The sequence below is a fragment of the Delphinus delphis genome, chromosome 1 (genome assembly GCF_949987515.2).
Source record: "Delphinus delphis chromosome 1, mDelDel1.2, whole genome shotgun sequence".
Taxonomy (NCBI): Eukaryota; Metazoa; Chordata; class Mammalia; order Artiodactyla; family Delphinidae; genus Delphinus; species Delphinus delphis.
The window spans coordinates 81382101-81404319 of NC_082683.1; the positions used below are offsets into that span (position 1 = coordinate 81382101).

General features: G+C 35.0%; 1 protein-coding gene across 4 annotated transcripts in view; it reads left to right on the forward strand.

Moving 5' to 3' along the window:
• Positions 1-22219, forward strand: part of MTF2 (metal response element binding transcription factor 2) — an 86938-nt gene that overhangs the window by 47478 nt on the left and 17241 nt on the right. For 2 of the 4 annotated variants that reach the window (XM_060025667.1, XM_060025676.1), the window contains exons 2-9: positions 11145-11343; positions 11465-11546; positions 15315-15410; positions 15651-15751; positions 16144-16292; positions 18274-18369; positions 19215-19283; positions 20124-20247. In XM_060025667.1, the coding sequence (XP_059881650.1) occupies positions 11145-11343; positions 11465-11546; positions 15315-15410; positions 15651-15751; positions 16144-16292; positions 18274-18369; positions 19215-19283; positions 20124-20247 (916 nt within the window). Of the gene's footprint in view, positions 1-11144; positions 11344-11464; positions 11551-15314; positions 15411-15650; positions 15752-16143; positions 16293-18273; positions 18370-19214; positions 19284-20123; positions 20248-22219 lie in introns of those variants that run through there. The other 2 variants (XM_060025686.1, XM_060025695.1) reach the window with 2 other exon arrangements.

Here is a 22219-nt window from a genome sequence, read left to right on the forward strand (position 1 = left end):
ATTTCTAATTTTATTGATTTGAGTCTTCTCCCTTTTTTCCTTTATAGTCTGGTTAATGCTTTATCAATTTTATCTTCTCAAAGAACCAGCTTCTAGTTTTATTGATCTTTGCTATTGTTTCCTTCATTTCTTTTTCATTTATTTCTGATCTGATCTTTATGATTTGTTTCCTTCTGGTAACTTTGGGGGTTTTTTATTCTTCTTTCTCTAATTGCTTTAGGTGTAAGGTTAGGTAGTTTATTTGAGATGTTTCTTGTTTCTTGAGGTAGGAATGTATTGCTATGAACTTCCCTCTTAGAACTGCTTTGCTGCATCCCATAATTTTGAGTCATTGTGTTTTCATTGTAATTTGTTTCTAGGTATTTTTTGATTTCCTCTTCAATTTCTATAGTGATCTCTTGGTTATTAAGTGGTGTAGTGTTTAGCCTCCATGTATTTGTATTTTTTACAGATTTTTTTTCCTGTAATTGATATCTAGTCTCATAGTGCTGTGGTTGGAAAAGATACATGATACGATTTCAGTTTTCTTAAATTTACCAAGGCTTGATTTGTGACCCAAGATATGATCTATCCTGGAGAATGTTCCATGAGCACTTGAGAAGAAAGTGTATTCTGTTGTTTTGGATGGAATGTCCGAAAAATATCAATTAAGTCCACCTTGTTTAATGTATCATTTAAAGCTTGTGTTTCCTTATTTGCTTTTATTTTGGATGATCTGTCTATTGGTGAAAGTGGGGTGTTAAAGTCCCCACTATGATTGTGTTACTGTCGATTTCCCCTTTTGTGGCTGTTAACATTTGCCTTATGTATTGAGGTGCTCCTATGTTGGGTGCATAAATATTTACAATTGTTATATCTTCTTCTTGGATTGATCCCTTGATCATTATGTAGTGTCTTTCTTTGTCTCTTGTAATAGTCTTTATTTTAAAGTCTATTTTGTCTGATATGAGAGTTGCTACTCCAGCTTTCTTTTGATTCCCATTTGCATGGAATATCTTTTTCCATCCCCTCACTGTCAGTCTATACATGTCCCTAGGTCTGAAGTGGGTCTCTTGTAGACAGCATATATACAGGGCTTGTTTTTGTATCCATTCAGCCAGTCTGTGTCTTTTAGTTGGAACATTTAATCAGTTTACATTTAAGGTAATTATCTAGATGTATGTTCCTGTGACCATTTTCTTAATTGTTTTGGGTTTGTTATTGTAGGTCTTTTCCTTCTCTTGTGTTTCCTGCCTAGAGAAGTTCCTTTAGCGTTTGTTGTAAAGCTGGTTTGGTGGTGCTGAATTCTCTTAGCTTTTGCTTGTCTGTAAAGTTTTTAATTTCTCCATTGAATCTGAGTGAGATCCTTGCTGGGTAGAGTAATCTTGGTTGTAGGTTTTTCCGTGTCATCACTTTAAATATGTCCTGCCACTCCCTTCTGGCTTGCAGAGTTTCTGCTGAAAGATCAGCTGTTAACCTTATGGGGATTCCATAGTATGTTATTTGTTGCTTTTTCCCTTTCTGTTTTTAATATTTTTTCTTTGTATTTAATTTTTGATAGTTTGATTAATATGTGTCTTGACGTGTTTCTTCTTGGATTTATTCCTTTCCCATATTAGGGAAGTTTGCAACTATAATCTCTTCAAATATTTTCTCAGTCTCTTTGTTTTCCTCTTCTTCTGGGACCCCTATAATTCGAATGTTGGTGCATTTAATGTTGTCCCAGAGGTCTCTGAGACTGTCCTCAATTTTTTTCATTCTTTCTTCTTTCTTCTTCTCTGTAGTAGTTATTTTCACTATTTTATCTTCCAGGTCACTTATTCGTTCTCCTGCCTCAGTTATTCTGCTGTTGATTCTTTCCAGAGAATTTTTAATTTCATTTATCGTGTTGTTCATCATTGTTCGTTTGCTCTTTAATTTTTTAAGGTCCTTGTTAAATGTTTCTTGTATTTTCCCTATTCTACTTGCAAGATTTTGGATCATCTTTACTGTCATTACTCTGAATGCTTTTTCAGGTAGCCTGCCTATTTCCTCTTCATTTATTTGGTCTGGCGGGTTTTTACCTTGCTCCTTCATCTGCTGCGTATTTCTCTGTCTTCCTATTTTGCTTAACTTAGTGTGTTTGGGGTCACCTTTTCTCTGGCTACAGGTTTTTAGTTCTCATTGTTTTTGGTGTCTGCCCCCAGTGGGTACGGTTGGTTCAGTGGTTTGTGTAGGTTTCCTGGTGGAGGGGACTGGTGCCTGTGTTCTGGTGGATGAGGCTGGATGTTGTCTTTCTGGTGGGCAGGACTGCTTCCGGTGGTGTGTTTTGGGGTGTCTGTGAACTTAGTATGATTTTAGGCAGCCTCTCTCCTAATGAATGAGGTTATGTTCCTGTCTTGCTAGTTGTTTGGCACAGGGTGTCCAGCACTGGTGCTTGTTGATCATTGAGTGGAGCTGGGTCTTAGCGTTGAGACGGAGATCTCTGGGAAAGCTCTCGCCGATTGATATTACGTGGGGCCAGGAGATCTCTGGTGGTTCAGTGTCCTGAACTCGGCTCTCCCACCTCAGAGGCTCAGGCCTGACACCCGGCTGGAGCACCAACACCCGTAGAGAACTATGGGAAAAATCTGACTGGTGTCTTGGATGTTTCTTTGTTGGGCGATTTATCCTGCTGGGTGCTCATGGCTGGAAGGATGTGCTGGTGGCACCCAGTGTCTCCTGGATCCCTCCTGCTTGGCACCCCTAGGACCCCCTTGGACAAGAGATGCGGTGCCCGGGAACAAGGGGGTCTCAGCTCCCTCAGCGCCCGGGCTGTCTGGCACCCTCATGTATTTTAATATTAGCCTTGTAGTCGTCTCCACAGATTTTCTCAGACAGATGAAATAAACTGTCCATGGTCTCACAAGTAACAATCAGAAAGTTTCCTAGTTAGCTGGGGGAATAAGTTGGGGAATGGCTGGGGGAGAAAAAAAGCCATACTGTTTGAATTATGTATCCAGTTCTCAAGTTCTTGAGTCAGGGTCTTACTTACTGTATGAGTAGTAAAACAAGAAGGAAGAAGTGGCTTAAACCCTTGGACTCCACTTGATTTCAAGGGAAGAAACTTTTTTGTCCAGGCAGTCTCCTTCAAGATGGATATCAGTAGTAGTGATGAAAAAAAAAATGCTACTCTAGTAATAATAGCATTATAGATAGAAATAGTCTGTATGTGTGTGTCATCAAATTTCAAAAGCAAATAGTAATAGTAGTAGTGAGTATTGTTGAAATATGATTCAACTCCTGCTGCTCAGTTACCTGTATCATATGTTATGAGTGTGATACGTCATCCCAAGTCTGTGGTCAGGATTTGTCCAGTTTCCCCAATCCTTAGTCACATCCCTGCTCTCATTTACCAATTGTCTTAACATACCCACTTGAATATATTTAATATGCATCCTGTATATGTAGGTGTCCTTATAAAATATTTGGTGGTGTTATGTATGCATTTTTTCAGTTTGCATAAATAATTGTGCTATATATTTTGTTCTGTTTCTGTTTTTATCAACACTTTCGCAGAATCTTTCCATGTTTTTGAATGTATGCTCCACTTCCAAGATCAAAACAATATTCTACATTTTCCAGTTAGATTTCAAGTTTTACATTTTACCTTTATGTCTTTGGTCCATGTGGAGTTCACCTTTTTGTGTATTGTGAACTAGGGATACAACTGTTTCTCCCTTTAAGTGAGCCATTTTCTCCAACACTGTTTAGTAAATAATACATCCTGTATGTACAGACTTGTAGTATCATTTTTATCATTAACAATTACCCATAAATAGATCTGTTTTGGAAATACCTGTTTTGTTCAACTGGTGTTGTAGATTGTCTCTTACCAGTACAGAACAGTTTTCTCTGGAATGTGTCACAGTATCTGGTAGGGCAAGTCTTCACCTCTTTGTTCTTCCTTTTAAAAGTTGACTTAGTTATTCTAGGACTTTTACTTTTTCATATTAATTTTCTGAAGTGTTTGACCTCAAAAAATTCTGCTGGGGTTTTCACTGGAATTTCATTGAATTTATATGCTAAAGATTATCTGCCCAATACTGTGAAATTTAGCTTGCATCAACTCCATTTGGGAGAAGCAGGAGTATTCTAGACACTCTTAACATCCTGTAAAAAGAAAAGGTACGGACTGGGGATTTAATGGGTGTTGAGAAGAACATTCATAACCCAACAGCAAAGGTAGGGAGTACAGAGCTTAAGGAAAGGGCAGGTGGGCCAGCTCCTTTATTTGTTTCGGTTTTCTGTGTAAATTTCTCAGGTTTGACTTAAACATGAGAGGCAGCGTAGCCTTGATGCATGATGAGAGATACAGCTTTGTAGCCATAGACCAGAGTCAACTGAGCACCCAGAAGCACTATTCTCCCAATCAAAAAGTCTATTTATGAAGGAAATTTTGCAGTATATGAACTGGGAAAAATATTTCCAACTTATATAATAATGAAGTTCAAAGTATGTAAGATGCTCTTGAAAATCATTATGGAAAGGATTAACATTTCAGTTTTTAAAAACAGGCAAAGATCATCAACTGCAGTTCCCAGAAGACATACAAATTGTTAACAAATTTATGGGGAAAAAAAGCTTCTCAATAATAGAAATGTAGATGGAAATTTGTACTTGTGTGTGTTGTCAGATAGCGAAAGGATAATGCTCACTCCATTTTGGTGAAGGTGTGGGCCATCAGGTACTATTCTGATAGTGTCAGAGCGTTGGTTTTTAAAAATTAATTAATTAATTAATTAAATTTTATCTTTGGTTGTGTTGGGTCTTTGTTGCTGCACCCGGGCTTTTTCTAGTTGTGGTGAGTAGGGCTACTCTTGTTGCGGTGCGCAGACTTCTCGTGTGGTGGCCTGTATTGTTGCAGAGCACGGGCTCTAGGTGTGTGGGTTTCAGTAGTTGTGGCACGTGGGCTCTAGAGCTCAGGCTCAGTAGTTGTGGCGCCCGGGCTTAGTTGCTCCGCAGCATGTGGGATATTCCCTGACCAGGGCTCAAATCTGTGTCCCTTGCATTGGCAGGCGGATCCTTAACCACTGCGCCACCAGGGAAGTCCAGTGTCAGAGTGTTATTGGTACCACTTTTGAGGTTCATTTGACAATATGTATCACATTAAATATATACATAATATGGGTTTGGAGGAAATGGGGTGTTTAAGTGAAACAGTATTCGTCATGAGATGATAATTGAAACTGGATGGTGAATATCTGATGGTTCATTATACTTGTCTACTTTTGTATATATTTATAATTTTCTACAATAAAAGGGAAAATGCATATTCTTTGATATAGTAATTATTCTTTATGAATTTATCTTATATAGTATTTGGAATACTTTAAAAATAAAATGTAAAAGGATGAACTTTGTATTATTGCCTGTAATAGTAAAACACTAGAAAATCCTCAATGTTCCTCAGTTGGGTAATAGTTGGAAAGTAGCTTAACAGCTAATGGAAAGATTATCTTACATACTTTTATTATACAGATGGACATTACATAGGCTAAGATACATTGTTATGTGAGAAAGCTTGTAGAGCACTACATGTAATAATCCACTTCTTTTAAAACATATGTAAATTATATCTACATATGGATTTTATATGTAAGAAAAATCAGGAGATGAACAGTTTTCTTTTCATCATTACTTCTTTTCAGGAAGTAGCATGGGGAATTTTCAGTTTTGATTTCTCTATTATTTATTTAAACAGCTGCATGTTTACCTTTGTAATCAGAGAGGAAATAATAAATTCTAAAATTCCAAAAATCAATTTAACTTCTAGTAAAGCGTACATTCTAGAGAGGAGGGAACTAATCAGTGACAGTAATGGGGGGATAGTACAGGGAGATCAGCTCAGTGCTTTGTGACCACCTAGAGGGGTGGGATGGGAAGGTGGGAGGGAGACACAAAAGGGAGGAGATACCGGGATATATGTATATGTATAGCTGATTCACTTTGTTATACAGCAGAAACTAACATACCATTGTAAAGCAATTATACTCCAAGAAATATGTTAAAAAATGGGGGGAAGTTCCTTAGAGGGGAAGATGTACATTGTTTATCCTAGTTATGTTTGAGTTACGGTATTATGGGTCATTGAGTCATTTACCCTTTATTTGCTTTCTCTAAAATTTCTTTGGGCAGAGGAATTTTCTTTTTTTCTTTTATTTTTTTTACAATCCACACATGAAATAGCTTTATTAGTACCATAATGTCTAATTTAGGGGCAGAGGAATTTTAAAAGAGGGTAATAATTTTACAGAATATCTGTTTATTAAAGCAGTTTTATATAATACATGATTTATGTTCTCCATGTTTATATGGATAAAAGATTGGTGTGCATTTGCCTTAGAATGTGAATTAGAGTCTCTTGTTTACTCAGAGCAAACAGATTATTTGTGCATAGATTCATTTTTAGAAAACATGTTACTTTAAATATAGATGTTTTTGAATTGAATTTGAACTTTATAAATTTCATATAACCTTTCTGACTTTTATGTACCCTGCCCTATATAGAGCTTTGAGGATACAACTGTGAATAAGAGTAACACACACATTCCCTGGTTTTGGTGGAATGTTTGGGTGGGAGAGTGGTGGTGTCTGTTGCAGTGGGTTTCAGACTAAATGGGAATGACTGTAAGAGCAGAGACAGTTAAATGTGTATAACTTTCTCCCAAAGGTTTGGCTGTGAATGAGAGGGAAGAAATAATAGGAAGTGGTGGGAGGGGCGGAAGGAATCAAGGGAATTTTAGTTCTCCTCTTTTCCCACCTCGATCCTTGCAAGTTTTTAAGAACAGTTGAATGCTACGGGGAAGGTGCCAGTAGAAAGAGTTATTGAATGCTGGCTCTGGTCTGTAATTCTATAACCTTGGTCAAGTTATTTAATCTGTCTTCTTAGAGTTACAGTTTTTTCATATGTAAAAAGGGATCTGTGAAATTGTTATCTGGAAAAATGTCTCCATAACATTGTTCTGAGTATTATCTCTGTTCTGCTGGCACAGTAAATGGCTCATAATGGGGGCTTAACAAATGATCTGTGAAAGAATAAATATGCAGAAAGCTTAATGTGTGGTTGAGCACATAGTAATCACTCAAGTAACTTTTCCCCAGAGGTTTGGCTGTAAATGGAAGGGAAACAATAAGGAGGTGGTAGTGGGAGGGGGTCATAAGGAATCAAGGGCAAGTGTTATTAGATTAGGTACCGTTGATACACGATACACCAGAAACACTAGGTGGAAACACTAGGAGATGGAAAAAAAATTTTTAATGGTTCATTTCTTAAGGTCTAAGGACATACATGTCCTCGTGTAGTGGGAGTAATATAATGGAGAGTAAGATGGGGACAGACCTTGCCATCAAAGGTGAAAAAGGGAGGGAATTTGTTGAAGCAATAGCAGAGCATATGAAACTATTTGGGAATGTTTGCAGTTTTGATTTTTGTACATCTTCCACTCTAGAATTGGAGGGCTGTAGGTCATTGTAGTCACCCTGGCATTCTGTTGAGGTCATTTCTCACCCATAATTAATTAGGTTGCTCAGGCTTTCAGTTAGTTTTTTTAACTTAAGGGAAGCAAAGTGCTGCTGTGACCACTGGATTTGTAGCTTTCTAGAAAGTTACTTGCTCACAGGGTCATTTTCATACTGTGATTTGAAGGTATTGTTTCACTGTCTGGAGAAAGTTCTCAGCCTGGCATTGAGCATTTGTGCTGATAAAATTTATTGTAGTGACTCATTCTCCATTTTTACTTATCTAGGACTCATCTTATCAGGCTTTTAAGTCTTTTTACCCTTGTAAGTATAGTATTGAAGTGCCTTTTCCTTACAGCTGACTCTGACAATAATGTATGACAATATATATTCCTTTATTTAGAGCATGGCTCTTAAAATGTGATCCATGGGTCCTTTCAGGTGGTCTGCAAGGTCTAAACTATTTTCATGATAATACTAAGATGTTGTTTGCTTTCCCACTGTGTTGACATTTGTACAATGGCGTAAACACTGTGTTTGGTCAGACTGCTGTGTACCTTAGCGTGAAACAAGACATCAAACTGTGCTAGCATTCTTTATTTTTGAGCACTCACAGTAAAACAAACAAAACACACATGTGCACACACATGCAGAAAACCCTATTTCATTCAAGAACATTCTTGATGAAACAGTAGAAATTATTTTCACTAAATCTTAATCTTGAGTTCAGGCTTTTAATGTTATGTGTGACAGAATAGGAAATATATATATATATAAAGTATTAATGCCATTGTTTGAGTTGCTGGCTGAGCTAGTAGCTTTTCCATGGAACACCATTTTTTACTTGAAACAGTGACTTGCTTTGGTATATGGTGGGTACTTTCTTGACACACTCATTTCACTTATATTTACTTACCATTTTTAGTTTTCTAGATCTGTTCCTATGGGTTGGAGCTGCCATCTGGTGTCATTACTTAAATACAATTTTGTTCCCACCAACACCTCTGTGCTCTCATTGTCAAATATATTTCATTCTTGTATGTTATAGGCCTAACAATATAGTTATGTACATATTTTTCCATATGTTTCCTTTAGAGGAAATATGCATTTATACTGTCTTTTATAATTACCTTATTACTTTTCCTAGTGTTCTTTGTTTTGTGTGTGTGTGTGTGTGTGTGTGTGTGTGTGTGTGTGTATTTGAATTTCTACCTTGGTTTACTTAATTTCAACCTTAAGAACCTCCTTTATTTCTTATAAGGTAGCTCTGCTAGCAACAAATTCTCTCAGGTTTTGTTTATCTGGGAGTATCTTTATTTCACCTTCATTTTTGAAAGACAGTTTTGCTGGATATAAGATTCTTGATTGACAGGTTTTTTTCTTTCAGTGCTTTGAATATGTCATTTCACTGCCTTCTGGCCTTCATTGTTTCTGATGAGTAGTTAACCTTACTGGGGTTTCTTTGCATGTGATGAATTATTTTTCTTCTTGCTTTCAAGATTTTCTCTGTCTTTCAGCATTTTTACTGTGGTTTGTCTGGATGTGTATCTCTTTGTATTTATCCTACTTGGAGTTTGTTTAACTTCTTGGTTATATAGATTAATGTTTTTTTAGCAGATATGGGATGCTATCAGTCATTATTCTTTTGGATATTTTTATTTTTTTTAATTTTAAGTTTTTTAATAAATTTTATTTATTTATTTATTTATTTATTTTTGGCTGCATTGGGTCTTTGCCGCTGTGCCTGGGCTCTCTCTAGTTTTGGCGAGTGGGGGCCACTCTTCGTTGCAGTGTGCGGGCTTCTCATTGTGGTGGCTTCTCTTGTTGCGGAGCATGGGCTCTAGGCACACGGGCTTTAGTAGTTGTGGTTCACGGGCTCCAGAGCACAGGCTCAGCAGCTGTGGTGCACGAGCTTAGTTGCTTCGTGGCATTTGGGATCTTCCCGGACCAGGGCTCTAACCTATGTCCTGGGCATTGGAAGGTGGATTCTCAATTTCTGTGCCACCAGGGAAGCCCATATTCCTTTGTATATTTTTAAAATGTAGTGTATCTTTCAAACTGAAACTCTGTACACTTTAGAAGTGTGTAGAGTTTCTCTTCCCTCCTCCAAGCCACTGGTAATCCCCATTCTACTCTCTGTCTCTATCAATTTGACTGCTCTTATAACCTTATGTAAGTGGAATTATACAGTATTTGTCCATTTTGTCTGGCTGATTTTGCTTTAGCGTAATGTCTTTAAGGTTTGTTCATGTTGTAGTTTATGACAGAATTTCCCAGAATTTGTTTATCCTTATAGGTAATGAAAATAAGTATTCCCAATTGGAAACATTTTTTTTCTTCCCTATTTGTTTTGTTTTTACTTAACTTTTATACTGTTTTTGAATTATCGTCTATCTAGTTTTACGTACTGTTGTATGTTTAGTTAGTAAAAAAAATCTAAATTGGGAAAGTGAAACCAAACAAATACGGCTTTGTTTTCTTTAAGAAAGCTGTTGGTGGTATGCTATGCTGTTTATACAATAACTGATATATAAGTTACAATGTAATTTTGGGGTCTTATGCTTAAAAAATGTAACTGATCTTATAATTGGCTTCTCAGTTGAGTATGATTTGTGAAATTGGTGGCTCTTAGTTTTTTTTTTTTAAACTTCCATTCTGCATATTTGAGGGACTGTGACACATTCCCGTCAATAAACAAGGCTTAATTCAGTAGTGATTCCCTGGAGGTAGGTCATGACTACCCTTCCAGTGGGTTGAATATACCCAACTACCCAGAGTCACTGGTTAGTGTGTTTTAACTACATGTGGCATAATCTTTTCTTAAGCTGAAGTACAGTTGATTTGCAGTGTTTCATGTGTACAGCAAAGCGATTCAGTTATACATATACGTATATATGTGTATATGTATGTATTCTTTTTTTTGTTCACATGGCGTGCGGGGTCTTAGTTCCCTGACCAGGGATTGACCAGTGACCCCTGCATTGGGAGCGTGGAGTCTTAACCCTGTACTGCCAGAGAAGTCCCTATATATGTATTCTTTTTCCGATTCTTTCCCATTATAGCTTATTACAAGATATTGAATATTGTTTCCTGTGCTATACAGTAGGTCCTTGTTGTTTATCTGTTTTACCTATAGTAGTGTGTATCTGTTGGCCTGATCATTTTTATTCTTTATCAAGTGCTTATGAAATTGTACCATGCAGCTTCTTTTAGTTTATCTAAACCTAGATATGAGATTCATGGCATCCTTTGCTTATGACCATGGCCTACCCACTTCAACTTACAGCTGTCATTTTGATGAGAGCTGCCCTGAATATGTTACCTTGGAGTGGTTGCTGAATCCTGGCCTCATTGAATGAATATTGACAACTGCTATCATTTTATTTTAAGCTTCTTTGTTTCTGGAGTTTTTATGATTTGAGGTACTTGTTAATATTTTCCCTAAATGTAAGGTTTTCAGTAAGTAAAAAAATTTGATTAATACATGAAATATATGATTGTTATAAAATAAGCTCTATAAGTCAATCAGTCCTGTTCTGTTTCGTTTTATTAATTTTTATTGGAGTATGGTTGCTTTACAATGTTGTGTTAGCCTCCACAGCACAACAGAGTGAATCAGCCATACACATACAGATATCCCCTCCCTTTCAGTCAGTCTTATATATGGTTATTTATTTCCTAAACAGAGACTCTACAGGGGCAGGTAATTCACTGGTCCACAAGCGGTCTCCTTTACGTCGAAACCAAAAGACCCCAACATCCTTGACCAAGCTGTCTTTACAGGATGGACATAAAGTCAAAAAGCCAGCATGTAAATTTGAAGAGGGTCAGGATGTCCTAGCTAGATGGTCAGATGGCTTGTTTTATCTTGGAACTATCAAAAAGGCAAGTTACCTTAATATCTTTTGCAGTTTCTGTAGTAAACTTTTAATAATATTGGATTGAAATTTAACTTCGTGGTTTTGATTTTAAAAGAAATCACCATAAGTTTTCCTCTGTATTTCAGATAAACATATTGAAACAGAGCTGCTTCATCATATTTGAAGACAGTTCTAAATCCTGGGTTCTCTGGAAGGACATTCAAACAGGCAGGTGCTACTATTTCCCTTGGACACGATTTACACTAAAATTTTATTTTCTTCAGCTTGTCATTTTCTAGTGTTTTCTGTTTAGTACAGTGTATTAAGATAACTAAAAAAATCCATGTATTCTTCAGAGTCTTCAAGGAGTTATAATCTATTTTATAGACCATAAGAAGAACAAGAATTGCTCTGTTAGGGTAGAGATAGATTAGACGACAGATGCATCACTGATGCGCACATGTATAAATTATTGTTAGGACCCTTCTAAGAACTTTGAAGAAAAATTTTAGTTACTAATATGAGTAACACAACTTCACCTTTGCTGTTACTTGGCTGTATTAGTACAAAGTAATATAGAGAGCTAATATTTATTGAGAACATACTGTTTGCCAGATGTTTTGGGGAATTAGGACTATTAAATACCTTTAGAATGCTAGAAATATTCATTGATAAGAATAGTTTAAAATTACTGCTTAGTTATGGTTTTTTATGTTTAGATGGGAAAATGAGGCTGTATTTGGGTACAAGTAAAAATGAATACAGGTATGCTTTGGTTTGGTTATAGGTATGTTTCTTGTTATGCTTTTTATTTTTGCAAGCTATAATTACTGTATGTTTTTTGAATCTGCTAAATAAAGGTATTTTTTTCAGGTATCTATTTCATGGAAAGTGCTTTATAAAAAATTATGAATAGTAAAAATCTGAGTACTTCAGCTGCACACTAAAGCCCTACTTTTGGTATCCTTTTAATGGGTTAATGGGCCTGCACTAAGGTGTTTTTATATCTCCCCCTGTAGAAAGGAGACATTCTGTAAAGTATTTTATCAATTGGGTTTTTAATTTGAATCCCAAATGCGACTTTATGGTAGGTTACTGCTGTGTTCAATTTCTTGATTTCACTCTTAGTTTTTTTTTAAAGAATAAAAAAAGTTCTGGTAAAGGAATTGGAATGTTGTAGTTGCCATTTTTATACATGGTACTCAGGGATTAGGTGGAGAACTCAATAGCTGTTACTCTAGTAAAATGTCTTTCTAGTGAAAGAAACTTTTTACAGTTTTTAGGACTTATCAGTTTAAAGGTCTAAAGTTACGTATTGAATCTCAAATTGAGGGGTCAGTGAGGAAAGGAATAGGAGGCAGATAGGAGGTCTCCAGCAGTAGTAATATTGAACAGATCTTATTACCCTGCATACAGAATTATCCCTTTTGCTTAGTTTGTAAATATGGTTCTCTATGGTGGAACTGAAACATGTTATACTGCTTCTGTTCCCGTTGTATTAACTATGTGTCCCTTTCAACTTTTCTACCATTTTGAGGTGCCTGTGGGTTAAATATAGGTCTGTCTTTGTGTTTTCTTCCCTCCCTCCCATCCTTCCTCCCTTCCAGAAGGGAAGAAGAAAACCAGTTGTACATAGATAGAAAGTTGTTGTGAAAGTGAGGGGGTCTTGTCCTACATGTGGCATATCCAGTATATCAGTTCAGTGGTCTGTGGTTGTTTTTTCCTCGCTGGCTCCTTTTACTATCCTCATAATGAGATAGGATAGCTACTTGACCATTTAACTCTTTGTAACACCCAGAAAGTAGCACACATGTATGTAACTTGCAGTTGATATAGAATGGGTAAGTGAACCTGAAAATTGCAATATGGCAGATGTCAGTGTGGAGTGTAGCTTTAGTAGTTTTCTTCCTGTAAGGATCCTGCTTATAGTAGTTATATATCAAAATAACTTAAAAATTATAGTAATTTCACTCATAAGATTCTTTTAAAATTTTTTCATAAGTAGGAACAATGTATAGTCATATTGGTAGTCAAAGAAATGTACGTTACAGCAGGGAGATAGTATATTAAAACCATTAAATAATTTTAAAAGGATTTTTAATCTTAATACCTAATACTGTTATGGTTTCTGTGAAAATGATACACTGCTGGTGGCAATGTAAATTTCTATTTTGGATATTTAATAGTTGCAGTAAATACATAAAGATGTTTTATATGCTTTCATCTATACAGCAGACTCATTTGTAGCAGTTTATTCAAAAGAAATAATTCATAAGTAAAAAATCTAGATGAAAAATATTTGCTGCAGCTTTCTTTTAACAACAACAAAAAATTTGGCATATCTAAGATGAAATGGCTTTATAGTCATTTGGGTTTAGAGTGAGGGAGACTATAGAAGGCCACTAAGCTACACAGAAAGTTTTTGTAAACTTGATGATAAAAAAGACATGTTGGATTTCACAAGTAAAGGCAATTCTCTGCTTCCTCAGGATTGTTTCCTGAGGGTGAACGCATATTGTTTGACGGATCAGCATCCTCTTTTACGAGGAACTGCCTTCTCCTACACCAGTCCACATGGTTATAGTGGGAGTCAGATCAGGCACCTACCACAATCTGGGCTATTGGTCCTTTTCCAGGAAGTTGCAGATTTGGACTGAGAGGTTCTAGGCTCAGTCTGGTCGCTCTCGTGACTGGAGCCATAAACTGAGAAACTATGGGAAGCCACATCCAGCCAAGCAAACAAAGCCTGGGAGAGGAGAGGAGAGAGGACAAGAGCCAAAACAAAAAAGGAAAAATGCAAAAAACGAACAAGCAAAAAATTTGGTAACCTGCATATCTAAGAATAGAGTCATAATAAAGTAAACTTGGTTCTTTCCACTGGACAGAATATTATACAGCTTTTAGAAGTTATACATTTGAAAACTACAGTGTGAGAAATGCTTTTGATGGAAAAAACATTACATAGTATTAATGAAAAGAAGCATCTCACAGTGGAGAGAATATGGACTCTGGTGTATCTGGGTTTGAATCCTAGCCTTGATACTCCGTGACTGAGGGTACTTGGATTATATACTTTATCTTTCTGAGCTTCAATTCTTCTCTATAAATAGGATATGTATCTAATAAATTGTGGAATTAAAATAATATGTATCAAGAGCCTAACACAATGCTGGCTCATAGCACAAAATTGTACCTTTTTATTATTGTTGGTATGTGAATAAAGTGTATGTATTAGTATTTTAACTATGTATATTGAAATTCATGAGAAGAGATTATTGGAAATAATTGTGCTAAAGTGATAAAATTATATTCTAAATTTTGCAGAATAAAATTGTTTTTAGAATAAAAATGTTTAAGGAAGAAATAACTTACCTATTCAGGTAAAATGTAATTAATAACTGGAACCCCTCATTTTTGTTTCAGTGGGTTATTGTTTAGGTATGTTGTTTGACACCATAGTTCCAGATTTCAGAAGCTGGAGATCAAATAATTAGTGTTCAGCCTTTTTTATAAATTAGTAAGTAAAAAGAAGTGTTCAGAATCTTGAGAGTAGGGAGTCATTGGCGGATCTTCCTTGCCCCTTTTCTTTAGTCTCATGATGTTACGCAGTGTAGGGTGAATGAGTAATGTTCATGGGTAGGTGTGTGTTCTGGAGAGTAGTTCTAGTGTTCACAAAACATCCCCTTCTCTCGCCTCCCAAGAGGGTGGGAATATTGGAAGTAAATGGTAAGGGATCCTGCCTGAGAGCAGTTTAAATTATGCCCTCTGCCAAAAAGCAGATTAAATTATGAATGTAGACAGTGAGGCATCTTAAGTTAAAGGTAGGAAGAACACAGATAAGGAGCAGAGAGAGAGCATTTTGTGTATAGTACTTTGCCTTGAGAAAATACCATTATGATCTAGGAAACAGACATTGCCAATATGGGCTACTCACTGAGTAAAAAAAGTGGTTTTGTTATATGGAACAATTCTTTATGTATATTTTAAATATTTCAGGAGCCACTGGAAGTGGGGAAATGGTCTGTACAATATGTCAAGAAGAGTATTCAGAAGCTCCCAATGAAATGGTTATATGTGATAAGTGTGGCCAAGGTAAACATTGATTTTTTTTTTAATCTTGTGGAAAAGTTTTATTACATACTTAATGCCCCTGTTGAAGATTAATGATTAAAAATTCTTTACATTGGTAATTTGAAGCTGTTACCATAAGTTTAGTCATCAGTTGTAAATATATTAACGTAGGAAAAGAGAATACTAAAATGCCTTCTTTAAATTGTGTTGCAGTATTTATTAATAAAAGAGAATTTGCTTTATGCTTTTTTTGATATTAAGGATATCATCAGTTGTGTCACACACCTCATATTGATTCCAGTGTGATTGATTCAGATGAAAAATGGCTCTGTCGACAGTGTGTTTTTGCAACAACAACAAAGGTATCTTTTAAGTGTTTTGGGCTAACGCCCTAAATGGAATTTGTAAGACACTATCAACGTAATGATTGTGTACGTTGAAAGTTTATTTGAATGAAATGAGCAATCAATCTTGGGTAGAAAGAGGTACTGCTTATTGTTTGACTAATGATGCTTAAGTGACTTGCAACTATTCTTGCACTTATTTTCTGATAGTGGTCTTGGAATTGGGGCAATAATTTGAAAGAAAAGACAACAAAATAAATAAAGATTATTATTGGTCAAACAGTTTGTGATATGGTAAGAAATTTAGAATGGAAATTTCTTCATAAGTTTCAGAAGCATTTTAAAATTATAGAATTGTATTTAAAATTTTATCCTTCACTCTTTTAAATAACTTTTTCCCTCTAATATAGAGGGGTGGTGCGCTTAAGAAAGGACCAAATGCCAAAGCATTGCAAGTCATGAAGCAAACATTACCCTATAGTGTGGCAGACCTTGAATGGGATGCAGGTCATAAAACCAATGTCCAGCAATGTTACTGCTATTGTGGAGGCCCTGGAGAGTAAGTAAATATGGTTATTTAATGCCCTTAATTTTTAATTGCTTATATTGTCCACTTTATTTTTGTTATTGATTGTGGTATGGGAGTGATAGTGAATTGTAAATGCATGAAAGTATCAATAAAGAAAATTGGGAGGGATTAGAAGCTGTAGTTTTATTCATCTTTATCATTAAATGTTTGCTAAATAAGTGAGTCAGAGTTCTAATTAAGAATGTTTAGAAATTTACCTTTAACTTCTGATCACTGGTTCTAGTTCTGCTCTTTGTAACTAAACACATGCATCTTATCTTTCTTAGGAGGTAGCTCTTAAAATACTTAAATCCAGTAATCGTATTTCCCACTCCCATGACTCACATACCAAGTGTTCTCTTTTCTAGGCTTAAAATCTCCATTCCTATCAAACATTCTTTATGATGTGTTTTCCAAACTCTGTCTTTGTTGCTCTTCAGTTTTTGAAAGTTTACTCTTGAAATAATGGTGCCATGATTACAAAATGCAGTGTTTCCAGGAATAATCTGACAGAATATAACGAAGCTATTAGAGTTCTAGGTATTATGCTTCTGTTGCAAGGAAAGATTGTATTACCCCTCTTTGGTCGTCCCATCATATTCTTTTGGCTCATTATGGGTTTGTAGATGGTCAACTAAAACTAAAGCTTTTAGTTCTTTTTTTCATACAAGCTGATATTAAACCAAATTGTGCATCATGTATTTGTACTACATTTTAAAAAATGTTAGTGGATAACTTTACATTTAACTCTATTAAATTATAATTATTGGTTTCTTAAATCTTATCAGACTCCATGTTTCTCTTAAGACAGGGCTGCTCTCTAGAAGAATGCTGGGACATATAAGATGTTCAGTGATGAAAACATGAATAAATGAATATGTAAATGAATGAAATTTTAGTTCTTCATTCTACCTTGTCTCTAGTCTTATGGAATTTTTATTTGTGGTTTAACATTTTTATAACATTTCTCAGTTTTTGGTTGCCTGCAGGTTTAAGAAGCATTCTCTCTGGTTTCTTTAAATCATTTATAAGAGCTAAAGTGAACCTAGAGATTGATCTTTCTCCTTTACTCATTTATACCTAGCATCTTAGTTTATAAACATTATTTTATGAAGCAGATTGTTCATTGTTCTTTAAGTTTTATGAAGCAGATTGTTCATTGTTCTTTAAGTACTATGACTTTATGAACTATGTTTGATATTGCTAACACTTTAACACCTAACAGAGTACTTAGAACATAGTATTCATTAGTCTTTTGATGAATGAATGACCTTACTAGTAGCATCTTGCCTTTGCCTGTGTATGGCTTAAAATTAACGTGGGGCTAACTTACTGAGCAAAAGAATTATTTGAAGAAAAGGCGTTATTTGGGTGGCAAGTAAGGATATTAAAACCATGTACTAACTAAAAAGAGAGGATATCTTTAGCTGAAGATTCAGTTTTAGCATCTTCAGCCATCTGAAAGAGAACAAAATTTGTCACAAAGCCTTCATACCTGGTGGAGTCTTAGATTAGATTTGTGGTTATGTTAACCAAATTTATTAAATTGCTGTACTCCTTTTCTTTTCATTATAAGGAACAAGAATAATAGAAACACAGTGAAGGCATAAAGTTGCCTATGGCTATTTGGTATATGAGACAAATAGCTCTACATATCAGTGACCTCTGAGACTGTTGATGTGAAAAAATCCCAGGCTTCACAAAGATCCTTTACTAATTAGGACCCAGGCACTTACTGATTAGAAATAGTAGATGTAGCTTTCAAGAGCTTATAAATTCTCATGGATAAAAGAGAAGAGGAATGAAATGGTCAGTATTAATAACCTTTTTGGGAAGAAAACGTTTAGCACTAAATATACCAGAAATGTGATACTGTAATCAGAACTATATTCTGTATGTCACTTTTGTCGTTGTTTTTTTTTTTTTAAACTTTACATCATGAAAGGTAGTAATTTTAAATTTTTTCTTATAGCTGGTATTTAAAGATGCTACAGTGCTGCAAATGTAAACAGTGGTTTCATGAAGCTTGTGTGCAATGCCTTCAAAAGCCAATGCTATTTGGAGACAGGTGAGAGAAGGGCATTTGACTGATTTCTTTTTTTAGCTTTTTAAAATTGTATTTATGTTTTTTCATTTTCACATTTCTAAAAGTAGTTTTAATAATGATTTGTAAAAGGTTCACCTTGGGAATATATTGTTTAATATACTTAAAGTATATATAATTTAAAAAAGCACATAATTTTTGTACTTTTGGATATTGCAGAAAGCTTTTAAGTATTTGACCGGTGAACATATTTGCACCTATTGCCCCACAGTACTCTAAACTATTCTCATTGGTACCTTCTTTTAAAGAACCTCAAGGGGATCCAAAGAACCTCAAAGATAGACCTAATGTCTTTTTGGATTAAGAGAGCATGAAATAGCAGAGAGAGCTCTAGAAGAAAAATTAGATCACTAAATGTAACATCAAAAACTCTGGGTTTAGATTTTAGCTTATGTGATTTATTGTCTTTCTGACCTTAGGAAGGTCAGCTTGTCTCCTGGGCTTTTTCTACCATGTTGTTTTGAGCATTGAAAAGTGACAATGTGTATAGGAGTAGCCATCACAATTCCCGTTACACACAAGCCATTAGTAAACTATGCCTGTATATCAATCTGTATGTGAACTCTGAAGGTCTCTAATGGTTAAAAAAAAATTGCCCCTTTCCCCCATATACAAACTATTTTATTATTTGTCATTACTGGAAAAGAAACTCTTTAAAGCACAGTGTCATGTTTCAAATTATATTTTGCTTTGTGTATCAGTCCTTATGTCAATCGTAGGATTTGCACTTGCTGAATATTAATTTTAATTGTTAAATAATTTATATGTATTCTTGATTACTCAGTATATAACTTTTCTTTTTTCCTTAGGTTTTATACATTTATTTGCTCTGTCTGCAGTTCTGGACCAGAATACCTCAAACGTCTACCATTACAATGGTAAGTATGGACATTTCTGTTAAGGAACAAAAAAGAGCCATATTTTTAAATCTACAGGATGAAACTTTCTATATAGATTTACTTACCTTAAATAAAAATTTGCTCTTCTTTATGCCTGGCTTTATTTCTTTTCCTGTATTTATCCTCAAGCCTGATGTCATCTTCCCCAAAGATTATCTAGTTTTATTGCTGAAGTAGTAAGCCCATTCAGTTTCTAATGGCATAAAAAGTAACTTTCAAATATCTTTTAGATCTTCAAAATTCTTATTCATGTTTCTAGTTCTTTTGGGCCTTCAGAATAGCATCAGTAGAACAGAGAAACGTCTTATAACAAATATACCAATTTCTGCCTCAGTTAAGTAATCCTTGGGCATGGGAAGTACGATGAATTTTGCAGATTTACTGAAAATGTTTATATAGTAAGTGCTTAGAAATTTTTGTCAAATATTTTACATATTTTAGGAAAAGATAAGATTTAATTCATGAATCAGATAAAAGTCTGTTAAAGTGTGATCCATTTTGTAGCTTATGTAGTAGTGAAAACATGAAATTTTAGATCATAAGTTATTTTTTCTTAGAGTCAGGTCCTCTTTGAATGTATTTCAAGAAATCAAATATCTTTTAATTTTTACTATTCAGGATAAATTAAATGTTTAGTTAATGTTTTTCATTTATTTTCATATGTAATGACTTATTGTGAATATGACTTGTGATATTAACCCTCTGTTCACCTAAATACTTTGGATTTTTTAATTGCTGGTTTTATAAAAATATTGTGTGATTTTTAAACAATAACCAAAAACATTGTTTTCATAAAGTTTGATTATTTTTGGATTCCAGGGTAGATATAGCACACCTATGCCTTTACAACCTAAGTGTTATTCACAAGAAGAAATACTTTGATTCTGAACTTGAGCTTATGACATACATTAATGAAAACTGGGATAGATTGCACCCTGGAGAGGTAGGTGGTCTTAGAGCTAACTTCATTAGCTACTTAATGTCTTTTTTGTTTTGTTAAAAGCAACTATCGCACATGTATAAGCCATACGTCTAAAGTAGCATTTTATGTTTAGTTAGGGAGAAATAATCTTTGGTGAGGCTATAGCCCTCATTCTCCTGTTTGTTGCCTCTTGACTTGAGGAAAAATGTAGGAGGAAGTAAATTACTTGATTCTTCCATTTTCTGAAGTGAAAATCACTGTAGATAAAGATAGAAGGGAGGGAGAAATCCTTATTATTGGGTATCTTACTTATGATTCCTCCCCCTTTTCTTCTAAGTTTACTCTAAACTTAGAGATGGGGACTTCCCTGGTGGCGCAGTGGTTAAGAATCCACCTACCAATGCAGGGGACATGGGTTCAATCCCTGGTCTGGGAAGATCCCACATGGAGCAACTAGTGAGCCTGTGCTCTAGAGCCCATGAGCCACAACTACTGAGCCCGCGTGCCGCGACTGCTGAAGCCCATGCACCTAGAGCTCGTGCTCTGCAACAAGAGAAGCCACCACAATGAGAATCCCACGCACTGCAACGAAGAGTAGCCCCAGCTAGCCACAACTAGAGAAAAGCTCATGCACAGCAACCAAGACCCAATGCAGCCAAAAAATAAATAAATAAATAAAACTTAGGGATATAACCAACACTCTTCTTTCCTCTCTTGTTGGTACTCCCTTATATATATTTAACTTCCAGGAATAGTGAGACCCAATAGTAGTGTTAGCTAAGTTAGAGAGTGAAGCTACCTGAGTTAGAGATTATCCCCCTCATTCTGACATCTCATTTGCTTTTTGTTTGCAAAGTGTAACCACTCATGCTGGTTTACAAAGAGTCTTTTTTTGAAAAAACAATGTAAAAATTAATGCATATTCATTGAAGATTTTGAAACTACAGAATAGCACAAAGAAGAAAATAACTAGAGTAACTTTAATATTTACTTTGTTTTTAGCATTTATTTAGAATTATTAAAATACAGATATTAAATATTAAAATATGGACATTAAATTTTTTGTTTTATAATATGTGGAATTAGTCATGCATTACTTTTTGAGGTAAAAACTAAACTGATTTGAAATTTAGGAAGAGTTTCTGCATCTGTAGCTTTTAGACGTGAGGCAGTTTATAAGGTTCACATCAAGTAAGATATCAAGTTTTTTTTGTTGTTGGTCTGGGGGTTTTATGGGGCATCAAAGACTGCATAATACACATTTATTTAAAAGTTAGTGGTAGATCAGTTGCATAAAATAAATACCTGTGGAATACTTAGATTTTAAAATCAAAGATATTAAAATCAATTGAGCTAAGGTGTTTTGAGTGTTAGAAATTGGAATATAATACTCATTAAGTTTTCTGTTAAAAGCTTTTTTCAGATGACTTTTGAGAGAAAGTGAGTGACTTGTAAATTTGATAAATTTTAATAAACTGATTAGTAATGGGAGAAAAAAGTGAAAGGCATTGTTAAGTATAGTGTTCTTTATAGTCATCTTAATATTTAATGTTCTAATACATTAATTTGAAATGCTTTCTTTCTAGCTATGGTTCTTTCAGCACTTCATATGCAGATACATCTATATTCCTTTTAGTACACTTTATGTTTTACATGATTAAATTCTGCATTGGTTACCTCACATAGATAGCGGGCATGCATATAAAAACTCAAGTTTTGGGACTTTCCTGGTGGTCCAGTGGTTAAGACTTTGCCTTCCAATGCAGGGAGTGTGCGTTCGATCCCTGGTGGGGGAGCTAAGATCCCACATGCCTTGTGGCCAAAAAACCAAAACATAAAAAACAGAAGCAATATTCTAACAAATTTAATAAAGACTTTAAAAAAGTGGTCCACATCAAAAAAAAACCCCAAACAAACAAACTCAAGTTGTTTTATTTATTTCAAATGCTATCATTTTTTATTAAAATAAAAATGTAATTTAGATTCTATTGAA